At 39.9% G+C, this 13937-nt stretch overlaps 1 protein-coding gene across 2 annotated transcripts in view; it reads right to left on the reverse strand.

Annotated features, from left to right (window-relative positions):
• Positions 1 to 13937, reverse strand: part of CSMD1 (CUB and Sushi multiple domains 1) — a 1948922-nt gene that overhangs the window by 75350 nt on the left and 1859635 nt on the right. For both annotated transcript variants that reach the window (XM_073017922.1, XM_007961594.3), the window contains exons 51-52: positions 9849 to 10043; positions 534 to 707 (exon numbers count right to left, since the gene is read on the reverse strand). In XM_073017922.1, the coding sequence (XP_072874023.1) occupies positions 534 to 707; positions 9849 to 10043 (369 nt within the window). The remainder of the gene's footprint in view (positions 1 to 533; positions 708 to 9848; positions 10044 to 13937) is intronic.

Consider the following 13937-nt stretch of genomic DNA (forward strand, 5'->3'; position numbering starts at 1 on the left):
ACAGCTTATTCAAGATTTTTCATACATTTATTCAAAGCATCTTCCAGTGGAAACATTTTTCAATCCATTTTTTAAAATTATGCAGAATATTTTAAGTTTTTTAAAAAAGAAGGCCAAATTATTGTAGACATGGAACATTTTAAATAATTCACTGTACTTATGTCAATTTGGATGAATATAACTTCACTTCATTGACATAAAAAATTTTTTAAAACATAAAATGTACAATATTTTTGAAATTCATTTTTGTGTGTCCTAAAATCATCATGGCATTTGAGTGTAGGTATATTCTCAGCACTCTTGTAAGATCGCCTCTGTGGCACGTAAGACAATATATGACTTTCATTTATTGCTCGGATTAAAAACAAATCCCCGTAGCTACCCAAAGAAAAAAATTACTTTCGGAAGTGCAGCATCTCGGCCCCAGGTAGGATTTAAGGCATTATAGCAAGAAGTCATATGTGTTACACAGCTGTAATCTATCTCTAAGGTTTATTCGAATTAAGTAAGTGCCAGAACATAGATGAATTTACCCAGACATCGAGTTTCGGTGCCACTCCAGAGCCCATTTGCCAAGCACTCTCTGACGTGAGATCCCACAAGTGTGTAGCCGGTGTTGCACGTAAATATAGCTGTGGCCCCATAAACTGTCAGCGTTCCAATCTTGTTGCCATTTGGGGGAAAGGAAAGACTTCCGCACGAGATAACTAGAAGGAAAAAAAAAATAAAGTGAACCTCAATTCAGTTATGCAGATTACTCCTGTGCAAAACAAAAACAAACAAAAAACACTATTTTTAGTCTTAATTTTCACTAAGAACATGGTTGAGAGATGTCTGCTTAGGGCTGGATAGACCAGTCACCTAAGAACCTTAATTTTCCATCTTTATGCTCCTGAAACAAAAACCTAAAAGCTCAAAGTGGATTTCAAAACATTCTAGATTCTCCAATTACCCATTAATGTTTGTTGTTGCTGTTGAGATGGAGTCTTACTCTGTTGACCAGGTTGGAGTGTAGTGGTGCTATCCTGGCTCACTGCTACCTCTGCCTCCCAGGTTCAAGCGATTCTCCTGCCTCAGCCTCCCGAGTAGCTGCGATTACAGGCACCCGCCACCATGCCCAGCTAATTTTTGTATTTTTAGTAGAGATGGGGTTTCAACATGTTGGCCAGACTGATCTCAAACTCCTGACCTCAAGTGATCTGCCCACCCCAGCCACCCAAAGTGCTGGGATTACAGGCATGAGCCACTGTGCCTCAACCCGTTAATGTTGTTTTTATTTTCATCCTGACAAGTATAGCTGAACGGATCTTGAAAAAATACACAGTATACAAAGTGTAAATGCAGAAGTGTATTTATCAAACAAATTGTCTATCTCTCTACCTTTCTGTCCATATCAATCCGAAGAATTACATAGTAGTAATTACTAGAAGCCTCATGAGCCTATCAGGAAATAAGGAATACCAATTTTCTTTACCAAAGCCAACCAGCTGGGATAAAGTAGTGTGATATTCAAATCTAGGACTTCTGACTGCAATAGCAGTGCTCGGTTTGTTCTTTTAGTTACTTGCATAATTTGTTGGGATCATGAGCTCTGTAAGAATGCTGACTACAAAGGGCATTTGGTGCCTTTCCATAAATTAAAATGTGCATACAAACTAGGCCTTAAGTGGGCATCGATGTGGTGACCCTGTGCTCCATGTTTACACCTGCTGTCCCAGCACAGATATTGATCGTGTCCTTTTTCACCCATGAAAGAACTCCAGTTTGGGAAATAAGTTAATGGTCACCCTTATTATACAGTCTTACTACACCACTGAAATCTCAGCTCTTCAGATCCATAAACACTTGAGCACAGAAGATCACAGCATCTCAGGGGAGGGAGGAACTCACAAGGTTATCCAGCCCAACCTATCATCAGAGGTGGAATACATTTTGAACAGGTAAGAATGAAAGTGTTCAAAAAGCTATTCAAAGCAAGTGTTAAGACTGCGACGTGAACACTGATGTGTAGGTGCTTCGCTGCGGCCTGCAGTGGCAAACATTGAGTCCTTCCTTATTCTCAGTGAACCATAAGAAGCAGTAAAACACAGGGAGGAAGAACACAGATTCTGGCTGCAGGCTACCCAGGATCAGGCCTGGTTCTGCCAGACATGAGCCAGGGAGCACTGGCCAATTTTCTAAGTCTCTGGGCCCTGTTATGGGTTGATAACAGCTCCTACTGCACAGGCTTGTGCATTAGATTCAGAAGCCATCCCTTGCACATAAGCAGGCTCAATCAGGGTTAACGATGAAATTATAAATCTGGACATATTCAGTCAATTGAATCAAAAGTAGAAAAACCTTTAGAGATAATTCAAGTGAGGAAAATAAAATTACGCATGTACCACTAAGACCAGCCCTTTTTTTGTTGTTGATGGAGAGTTTTGCTCTGTCGCTCAGGCTAGGGTGCAGTGGTACAGCTGTAGCCCCAGCAGCAGCCCTGACCTCCTGGGTTCAAGAGATCCTTCTGCTCAGCCTCCAAAGTAGCTTGGGGCATGGGCACCACCACGCTCAGCCATTTAAAAAAAAAATTTTGTAGAGGTGAAGGTCTCACTGTGTTGTCCAGGCTTGTCTGGAACTCCTGGGCTCAAGTGACCCCTCCAACTTGGGCCTTCCCAAAAGCCCCAGACCTTTTAATTAAGCTGTCTTTACTCCATAATATGATAGCACAACCCAGGCTCTACTTCAAATGTTCAGAGAGACACAGCCAGAGTCAGTGTTTTCTATGGGGGGCTCTACCAGAAATTGGGAGGTCCAGCTTGAGAGTCCATCACGACCAGCACATTACTGTTACTGAGACAGCCTCCATGGTTGATATGGTTTATTGGTTTTGGTGATTGCTAAACTATTACAGTGTCATACCGCATGCATTTAGTAATATGCTAATATGTTTGCTCTACCAAATGTCAATGAATTCGAGTAGGATTTAGATTTTTACAATTTGTTATGAACTTTTCATTAAGCCTTTTCCCAAACAGTGTGAACTTCTCCTTGAACTATGATATTTAAAGATCCATTTTTAGCAACCTAAGATAATTGGATCTTGTCTTGAAACGTTCATGCTTGTCAGAAAAACGTTAAATAACAATGAAGTCTGAGTCGAATTCCTCTTGGAGGTTTCTGCATACCTTCACCTTCCATGGTAGAGCAGCAAGAACACCTCCCTCTGCTTGTACAGCTGTTTCTATTCTTGAAGCCTCTGTTAAAAACACTCTGGTGACAAAACTATTTTAAGTGTGTCCTCTAACAAGATTTACTCAATTGTAAAGAAGAAGTAATGAAGCAAATTTTAGCTTTTCAGTAGCTAAACAATAGAATTTCAGACCAAGGGTTTCCTTGTATGGTAGTAAACTCAATGCATTAATACAGATAGCAGCAATAACTCGGAAATCTTGCCTGATTGAAAGGGGGAAGCCCCTCACTACTAAAAATAGGCTTTGTCATACACCGAAAGGAAAGCCTTATTTTTATGTTGTTTTTCCTCTCAAGTTTCTAAAAATGAATTTCTTAAGTCTGCCTTTTTTTTTTTCATTTCATTAAAAGTGTGTCCATGCTCACAGTCTGCAGTGCTTCCTCTGAACTCTGGGAGCAAGTCTTTGCACACAAAAGGCACTTGGCTGACAGCATCCCGAACGCACCTGCAATCCCACAACATCCCGAATGCACCTGCAATCCCACATCCACAGCGTGTGTTCTCACTGTCCCTGGGGATTCCAAGCCACTTGCCTCTGTTCCCACAGGAAAGTCTCTTTTTTGTCTTTCCTTCAATTCTATTATTATATTCATGTTGAAATATATCTACTTAAAAAATGTTGTATTGTGACATGCCAGTTCTCATACCTATAAGGACAGCACTCCTATCAGAAATGTGAATATTATTTATGAGTGTGATAAATAAACATAAACTCAAGAGTAGGTCTTTTCAAATACATTCTAGCTGGAAAAAAAAAAAAGCCAAATGAACACTCAGACCTCCACAAAGAATAAACACCTGGGAATATGTGAGCAGGCAGGGGCTCTTTTCTATGAATAAAAGGCTCAGTGGACTCACAATGGCTGTTTGCAAATACACGAAGGCACTCTGTGTAGACCAGAGTCAGGAATTGCTTTATTAGGCCTAGAGGGATAGAGTCACCATCAATCACTGGATATAAGTCACATAGGAAGCCTCGCTCAAAGTGAAAATGTTCAAACATGAAATCAGCTGTCTCTGGGGCAAAGAGCTGTCACGAGAATTATCTGATGTTAGCTGGGCATTTACTGGTGAGAATAGTATCAAGAAAATTCAACTGTAGGTAGTCCTGGGTGATGTCCGATGTCCACTCCAGCAATGGATCGAAATGACAATGTCGACTCTGTGATTTCCTCGGATATAGATGAAATACATCTGCTGATAAACACAGGCTTCCATAAGTTTAATGATCAATCCAGGCCTGTCTCTAGTAACAAACAGGAGATCTTCAAAGACCAGCCCAGAGACAAAGACAGCCCAGAATTTAGGCCGTGTTCTTTGAATATCTACAATATTACAAAATTCCAGTGTAGCTCACTGAGTCAGTATGTGTGTATAAAATTAAAATGCAAAAATAAGTTTTTGTGATTCATGGATTTCTGTGATACATGTTTTTCTTTTTAGATACGTACAATAAATCAAACAATAAATAAACGTAATAAGAAAAGGAGCCTTCCACTTGTATAAAGACATTGTGCTAGGAAGGTGTGTAGGCACCTCTAGATATTACATTTTAATTTTCTGTTATTGTTTCTTGAAGGACAGGACTGCAGAGCTCACTGTTTAAGGGTGAGATTATGGTCTCTGTCCATTCACTTGCGGAGACCTGGATTTTTCTCTAGGGACATATTAGAATACCCTGGAGTTAGAATAACACAAACCCTTCAAAAAGCGGTGAATTTCTCAGCTGATTCCACAGTTGTTATGAATGTGATTAGTAGGTGATCAAGGCTCACCTCTTCATCTGGAGCTACCTGGACAAGCAGACAGGGAAATTCTAACATTTCCAGCTCCTAAGCAAATAAGTGACTGAAAACAAGTAAGTTCTGGGAGATCTTACACCAGGGCCACTCGAAGATGAACCCTGGGGAGTCAAAAAAATAAATAAACAAAAAGGGAAAACGCCTGCTTCTTAGCTGCAGCAATGACTTGGGTGATGCTACCCTTGAAGATTCTGTTGGTCCTGATCCAACACAACGCAGAGAGTGACACTGTGTTTCTTCTGTGAAGAAGCTACCACGGTGTGGAAAATTGGCCTTATAAAAATGTGTCATATGCATTACTTTTAATTAAGAAATTAAACTATGTTTTAATTTCCTGGGGTTTACCACACACTTATTTAATAGTAAATTATACTATTACCAGGATTCATGGTGTGGTGTGTGTGTGCTGGCAAAGTAGGAAACGTGACAGATAAATGTAATTTAAGCATAGCATGAAATTAAAATGTGTTACAGCAAAATGAAGTAATGTGTTTATTGATTTGTTTTTCTTACAGATCTCAGAAAATAATGTTTACATTTTAACTTTTTTTTCGGGGGGGTACGGGACAGGGACAGAGTATTGCTCTGTCACCCAGGCTAGATTGCAGTGGTGTGACCTCAGCTCATTGCAACCACTACCTCCCGGGTTCAAACAATTCTCCCGCCACGGCCTCCCAAGTAGCTGGGATTACAGGTGCATGCCACCACACCAGGCTAATTTTTGTATTTTTCAGTAGAGACAGGGTTTCACCATGTTGGCCAGGCTTGTCTCAAACTCCTGACCTCAGGTAATCCACTCACCTTGGCCTCCAAAAGTGTTGGGCGTGAGTGAGCCACCACGCCCAGCCTACATTTTAAGTTTTTAAAAATTGCGTTTTTCACTTTCTTTTGGGGGAGCAAAGTTTTAAAGGTGGTGTAATTCTCACTACTATATTGCCTGTGTTTTCTCTGATATTATTAAGTGACTTTCAAGAGAGTAGATGGTTACCATATCGAGGAACTCAATATTTGTCCCAAGTAAATAAAATCAATAATATTGAATATTGCACTAAAGCTGGTTGTGAACAATACATAGATAATGACACCAGTACTCATGAAAATCCGTGTTGGAGGGAAACACGAGACAACTGCTGTTTGTGCTGTTCCCTCCACTGCTTTGTGTACTGCCTGCCTGTGCCTTAGGTACACATGCCCTAAAACCGTGTATTTTGTGGTGTTATTCTGAAACAGCTCTTCTAAAAATAAGATCCAAGAACTCCCGGACATCTCTGATATTATTTTAGTGGTCAACAAGCATCCCCCTTTCCAATGACTACAGTAGCAACCATCAATATATTTTATTTTACATATCTCCACCAAAACAACAAATTTTGACAAAGTTAGTGCAGAAGGTGCTATGAGAATCCAGCCATCCTCTATTAAGCCACACATTAAGGAGCTTTGAAAACTTTTAAAACGATGACACTCTTCACATTAATTTTTACTTTGTTTGAAAATGAATCCTTATCATTCATAAAAATGTGTTATATAAGCATGTAATTGACATGTTATTTTAAATACACATGTAAAATTATATCCGTTTTAGTGTAAATAAATTCACAAATGAATATTTTAAAATAATAGTAGTTTTTAATGTATGATATAGTTATAAAAAGGTCTTTGGGGTCTAGTGGTAGGCAGAATTCGAAGGTGGTCCCTCCGTGTCCCACCCCTGAGTCAAGACATCTCCTCAAATCCTCTCCCGTTGAGTGAGGGCAGAACTCTGAGTAGGTTAGGAATCAGCTGACTTTGAGTTAATAGAAAATGAGATGCTCTGGATGGGAACAGCCTGGTGAGGGGAGCCCTTATCAGGGACTAAGTCCTTCCTGAAGTCAGAGAGATTGGACTTAGGAGAGGGCCTGGTGGGCTGGGGGACGCAGGGCCAGGAGCTTAGTACTTCTCCATTATCATCAGCAATAACATAAGGCCCTCAGCCACGTGCCACAGGACATGGACTCTGACCAGGAGCCAGACTTGGGAAGCTGATCTGAACCTCACTGGACCCCACTGGACCCCACTGGGCCTCACTGGACCTCACTGGACTTCACTGGACCTCACTGGACCCCACTGGGCCTCAATGGGCCTTCATCCCTGTCAACACCTGAACGCAGTCCTGTGAGACCATGAGTGGAGGATCTGGCCAAAATGTGCCAGGTATCTGAGCCCAGAAGCTGGGCTGTAGCCAATCTGTGCTATCGTGAGGCCCTTACCATATGGTAACTGGTTACACAGCAATCAATAACTAACACAGGTCCTCAAATTTTAAAAATAAAAATTTTATGAAAACCCCTGAGAACAGTTGCTTTCAAAGAAGCTGGGCTATCCCTTCCATAGAGGGTCTGCTGAACGACCTTACTCTGATGTCATTTCCAAAACATTGAGGCAAGAGAGATAAAGAGGAGAAAGGGGCCACTAAGGCTTGTAAAGTTTTAACCAGCATCCCAATTTAAACCAAAAGTCATATACTACGGCATCTAAGACAGCACACTTATGCTCCAAAATGAGAAAAAAAGATTGACAAGGCCTGTATTAGTATAATTTTTTTTTAAAAAAAGTCAGTAGACATAAGAATAAATTGACAATATCAATATCAAGCCTTTTGGGAGGAAAAAAATAAAGACAAGCAGAAAAGTTCAGCTTGGTCACAGAAGTAACGATAAACTCCATGTCAACTTTCCCCAGCTCACCGACCCTATGCACGGCACACTGCCTTGCCTGGTGTGGATCTGGTTCTCTGATACCACTCTCCACCAGAAGATGCCAGGGCTTTTTGGAGAACAAAGCATTTGGGTAAGAAAAATTCCAGATAACCACAGAACATCCTGTTTTCATGAGAAAATAAGGACCATTTCAGAGACGTTAAAGCTGCGTGAAAGGGACTCCCTCGGCCAAAGTGTCACAACCTGAGCTACAAACATTAATAACATCATTTTTTTAAAAGTCAGCAATGACTTCAGCTGGAATCCGGTGACTCTGGAAAATGCCACATGTCCATGACGACATTCAAGAGACAAACAGCAAAGTGTGATAGAACAGTTCGTGCCCAGCCCGCCAGTCAGCAAGCAGCTGATAATTTTCAAAACAAATGTGTGGCCCGAGACAACCAGACATGTGACGATAAATGATGGGTGGGGGTTGTGTCTGGACCGCACTCCATGTCAGAAAAACCAGAATACAGTTGAGAAAACTAGAGGCAGGAAAGCAGACTTCCCAGAATTTCAGAGGCTGGAGGCAGAAACACTTCAAGGACAGCAGAACTCCAACTTTGCTTTCTTTCCCAAAATGAGGTCAATGCCTTGCTACTAACGAGTGTAGTTCAGGAATAAGGTTTTCTTAACATTCCCTTAAATAGAAGGCTCTCCACTGTGTGTGAAAATTCTTCTCGAAGGTTGATTGAGCCGTGAGCACAGAAGATTGTCACACAGCAAATACCATTTGGCATGACCCTGCTCTGGGTAGACAGGGATACCGTAGCTGGGCATCCCTGGGAAACTGGGGAGACAAGAAAAGGCTGTACTGGGCTGTTGCAGCCGCAGAAGCCCCGTGTAAAACCCCACCTCTAAGAAGTTAATAAGTGTCTGTTTTTAAGATCCCATTTCTGGTTTGAAATCGACAAAATGATGTTGGCGGGAAGAGTCTAAAGTAGGCAAAAGTTTAGTGTTCCTGACTCCTTCTCCTAATCTCTCCTTACTGGTGCTAATGTTGGAATCTCCAGGTGATAAATTGACTTCCAAGGATGAATACATCTCCGCATGACTGGCAAGAATGTGGGGAAGGGCAGCATTTCCTAAGCGGCAAAGGTGTGATAAAGAGGAACGGCCCTGCAAACTCAGTGACCAGGTCATTAACCATCCAAATCAGGATACTGTTCAGAGTGACAAGCAATCATTAACGAACACCTGGAAAACAGGCTTCAGGCAGGACTATCTTGGAGAAACAGGGACCATGTTCATAACGATTATGAAAACTTTGAGCTCCTTGAGGCCAGAAGTCTTTCCTGATTTATCTTTGTGTTCCTGGTGAAGAGCTTGCGGTATGTGTTTCATTAAAGTTTGCTCTATTAAAAGTTGAATTAAAATTATTACCAAAGACAGTTAAACATTCACGCTTTTGTCTTTTTCATTTTTTATTCTGATGTAGTCTTACTAAGCTGTGTACTTTATAAATTATAAACTACTTGTTTTTATGCATGATAATTTTCTGTGAACAATCAAGTAAAGACTGTATATTAGATATGTCTGAATCAAAGAGTGCTCTGAACAATACTAGCATTGTTTTATTTTCTATTTATCTGTATTTAATGTGAAACTCACTCAAAGCTTTAACTGCTTATCTTGTACCTAAGAGAATAATCATCTCCCTTTTGAAGACAGTCATTATTTGAGAACACAGTATCTTCAGCATTAATACTATTTCCCAAGATCTTAATTAGAACTCTTGAATAGCCTGTCTGGCATAAGGGTTATCTTTTTACACATAGATTTGTACTTGTCTTTGAGCTGATTTGAAATACAGTTGGAAAAATGCAATCATTAACAAGGAAAAGACAACATCAAATGTCTAATCCAGCAGCAATGTGGTTTAAGTATGTCACATGACAATATGTATGTCATTGTAAGTATGTCACATTGTAATGAAAAGACAGGCCATTTGTGCTTTTGATCTATAGGACTATGACAGATGATAGCTCCACTAGAGAAGCTCACCGTTGACAGCAGCCATCTAGAATAATCCAGGATGCCGTGTCTTTCAGGGGTGCATCCCTCATCACTTACCTCGACAGCCTGGCCTCTCGTCTCCTATGTTCCACGTCCCATTGGCCTGGCACTGCGCAAGCCTCCGGCCCTCTAAGTAGTAACCAGGACTGCAGCTCAGCAGTACTTGAGCGCCATACTCATTCAAGGATCCTGAAACCAGCCTCCAGATGACATGTTCTGAGAGCTGAGTTTCAATGCTGGGGCAAGGGACCGCTGGAACAGAAAGATACATCATATCATCATTTTTCTTTTTTGGAAAAGATCAGACCATGCTTGCTTTGAATGGCAAGGTCTTCCTCTGTGAAACTGATCTTGCTGGGCAAAGTCGATGCCATTATGTATTATCTCAGCATTTCTCTACCACCCACATAGTCCATCTGGGAATGATCCCATATGTAAAATGCATTCAATTGCCTCATTACAGATGTCCTGGCAAGTGTGAGGCCAGACTGAACTGTAAAGGGGGTAAATCACTTCCACCGAAGTATATGGCTCATTGGAGTTGATGAAAATTTTCACGAGGGTAATGAGCACATGCAAATAAAAATCTTACATGTAATTTCCCTCAATATTCTATCCTGGGAGGAACTTGGAATAGTAATTGTGTAATTGCAAACCAGTTGGGACACTCATTTTCAGAAAATCAGATGCACTCATTTCTTCAATCCTATGAAACCCACATATGTAATATACCTATATATCATTGAATGTAGAAACACACAGAAATACATAGGCACACTGCACTAATACATTCAGAAAAATGTTTAACAAGTCTTTTTTATTATTATTATACTTTAAGTTCTAGGGTACATGTGCACAGCGTGCAAGTTTGTTACATACATATACATGTGCCATGTTGGTGTGCTGCATCCGTTAACTCGTCCTTTACATTAGGTATATCTCCTAATGCTATCCCTCCCCTCTCCTCCTACACCACGACAGGCCCCAGTGTGTGATGTTCCCCACCCTGTGTCCAAGTGTTCTCATTGTTCAATTCCCACCTATGAGTGAGAACATGTGGTGTTTGGTTTTCCGTCCTTGTGATAGTTTGCTCAGAATGATAGTTTGCTCAGTTTCCAGCTTCATCCATGTCCTAACAAAGGACATGAACTCATCCTTTTTTATGGCTGCATAATTCCACAGTCTATATGTGTCACATTTTCTTAACCTAGTCTATCATTGATGGACATTTGGGTTGGTTCCAAGTCTTTGCTATTGTGAATAGTGTCACAATAAGCACATGTGTGCATGTGTCTTTATAGCAGCATGATTTATAATCCTTTGGGTATATGCCCAGTAATGGGATGGCTGGGTCAAATGGTATTTCTAGTTCTAGATCCTTGAGGAATCGCCGCACTGTCTTCCACAATGGATGAACTAGTTTACAGTCCCACCAACAGTTTAACAAGTCTTAAAGGAGACCACCTATTCATATCCTTAGAAAAGGGCCTAGAATACAGTAGTTACTTAAGAAGGAGTAGTAACAATTGTAATAGTGACAGCAACAGTACTACTAGTAGTATACTATTACCAGGGTAGACTTCAAGGACTTTGTAAATATACTGAAAATATACGCAAAGTCTGAATTGTATGTGGGTATATATTCTTTGAAAAGTGCAAGATGATTTAAAATAAATTACACAAAATTAGAAACTAGAACCGTTTCTCTAATTATGAAGCTTCGGTAGCTATCATTCATTACAATCAATCACCAAGAAAATTGATCAAATTGATTAATTTATTGAGCTGGGAAGAATTAACTGGAGAGACCATAGTTTTTTTCAGAATCATAGTGATATATTTTAAATTCTATTTGTTCTTTTTTTTTGTGACAAAGTCTCGCTCTGTCTCCCAGTCTGCCAGGCTGGAGGGCAGTGGCGCGATCTCAGCTCACTGCAACCTCCACCTCCCGGGTTCAAGAGATTCTCCTGCCTCAGCCTCCCAAGTAGCTGGGACTATGGGGACACAGATGCCTGCCACCATGCCCAGCTAATTTTTGCATTTTTAGTAGAAATGAGGTTTCACCACGTGGGCCAGGCTGGTCTTGAACTCCTGACCTCAAGTGATCCTCCCACCTTGACCTCCCAAAGTGCTGGGATTACAGGCATGAGCCACTGCACCCAACCTACATTCAAATTCTATACAAGTTTGTTATAACTGAGTCAGGCATAACCAAAATGTTACAAACATCTTATTAGTCTTTTCTCAGTGATTTACAAGTGCTATGTGAAAATATATTGAAAAACGCAAGTTTTTTGATATTGCCACAACAGTAACAATGAAGTTTAAAATGTGAAGAAAAATTGCTAATTTAAAAGTAATCCTTAGCTTTATTTCTGTCAAGTACTTTTTAGGTTGAAGCAATTATTCTAAATTTATATGAATACTCAAATATTTAACCCAATGATAAAAATAATATTTTTCTCCAGCCTAAATACTCTTAGAATTTCTGGCAAAACTATCATTTCTGAAAAGTTCTTAAAAGCTTTAGCCTCATAAATTCATAACTCAACTTGAATCTCACTGCATATTTTAAATAAAATGCATTTAATTTCACCAAAAAACATGCTTCTAGAATTGGTTTTAATAACCTGAACTATCTTTTACAAACTTTATTTCTGCCAAGAATAACTCAACTTTATTCTTTCTTTTTTTGTTTCTTGTTTCCTTGTTGTTGTTTTATACAGACAAGGTCTCGTTATATGGCCCAGGCTGGTCCTGAAGTCTTGGGTCAAGCGGTCCTCATGCTCAGCCTCCCAAAGTTCTTGGATTGCAGGTATGAGCCACTGTGCCCAGCCAAAAATTCCAATTTGGTTCACACAATGGAATCAGAAATTTTCTTTGAGCTGACACCATCTACAGTAGCAATTTCCAGATTCTTCATGATGACCTCTTTCTTCATGAAAACGGTATTTGGTTCAATTTGTAATTATCTTAGGCTACTTTGATTGTTTGCTCACATCTCTCTCTCTCTCTTTTTTTTTTGGCTATGCTATAGGCTCATTTATTGTAAACACTTTCTTTTGAGAATTTTTTTTAGTATAGTGTCTGACAAATTAGACACTATATGTGTGTGTGTGTGTATATATATATTATAATTATATGTGTGTATGTTTTGAAAAATACCCTGCCAAGAAAATATATTGCCACAACAAAAAGAGAGGAGATAAACATGTATGAGTGGAAATTAGGAGTAAAAAGAAAAGTGAGGACTGAAATAAATATTAATATTAAAGTTCATCTGGTCCTTCGTTAACTGAAGGATGACAGCTGAAGAGTGGAGATTTCCAGAAATTTGTGCAAATTATCATTTTATTTGATATTTTTAAAAAAATGATAGGTAGAGAATATACAAAAAATGTTGAGTTTGAATACTCTATGATGTAATTTGAGAGGAGAAATCCCAAATAATATAAACCAAGAGGATGCGAGACCGTTTTCCCTAAGGAGTGGTAAAAAAAAAGGTCCAGTCTTTGTAGTTGCATCTCCATGCACCCCTGCGTTCATACAGAAACAGTGCCAACAGCCCCCACGGAACGGTGGGCCCTGATGTGCTGTGGTCAATCAGGCTGTCACAAAGAATGTCCTTTATCTTGGCCCAATAAAATAATGTGGCAAAAATCCGATAACAGAACTGTGACTCTTGTGAGAGGATACTGAATTCAAATAAAAACAGAACATTTTACAACCCCCAAACACCTACCCCAGTCTACCGATTCACATGTCTGTAAGTAGTTTCTAGTCACTCATTATCAGAAGCCTGAAAACTGTGTCTTCCTGCACTCCCTGTCACACACACTCCTACAAAGGTGTCTACACTCAACCTCCCCAAAGGTGTCTACACTCAACCTCCTGTAACTCACTACATTTTCTCCTCTTCTGTGCATCCTCAACCTCTACCTTACTTCAGAGTCAAGTGCTTAGTTTTGGTGCAAAATTTCACTTGCACACCCTTAAAAGAATATTGTTTAAAAATTAATCTCTTACATCCTTCATTAAAGATCTAAAATTTTCCTCATAAGTCTAAGTCACTGGCATTACCAGTATATGACATGCAAATTAGGTAAAAGTGCCCTTAAATAAAATACCACTTTTACTCAAGTCCAA

Source organism: Chlorocebus sabaeus, chromosome 8 (genome assembly GCF_047675955.1).
Source record: "Chlorocebus sabaeus isolate Y175 chromosome 8, mChlSab1.0.hap1, whole genome shotgun sequence".
NCBI classification, from domain to species: Eukaryota; Metazoa; Chordata; class Mammalia; order Primates; family Cercopithecidae; genus Chlorocebus; species Chlorocebus sabaeus.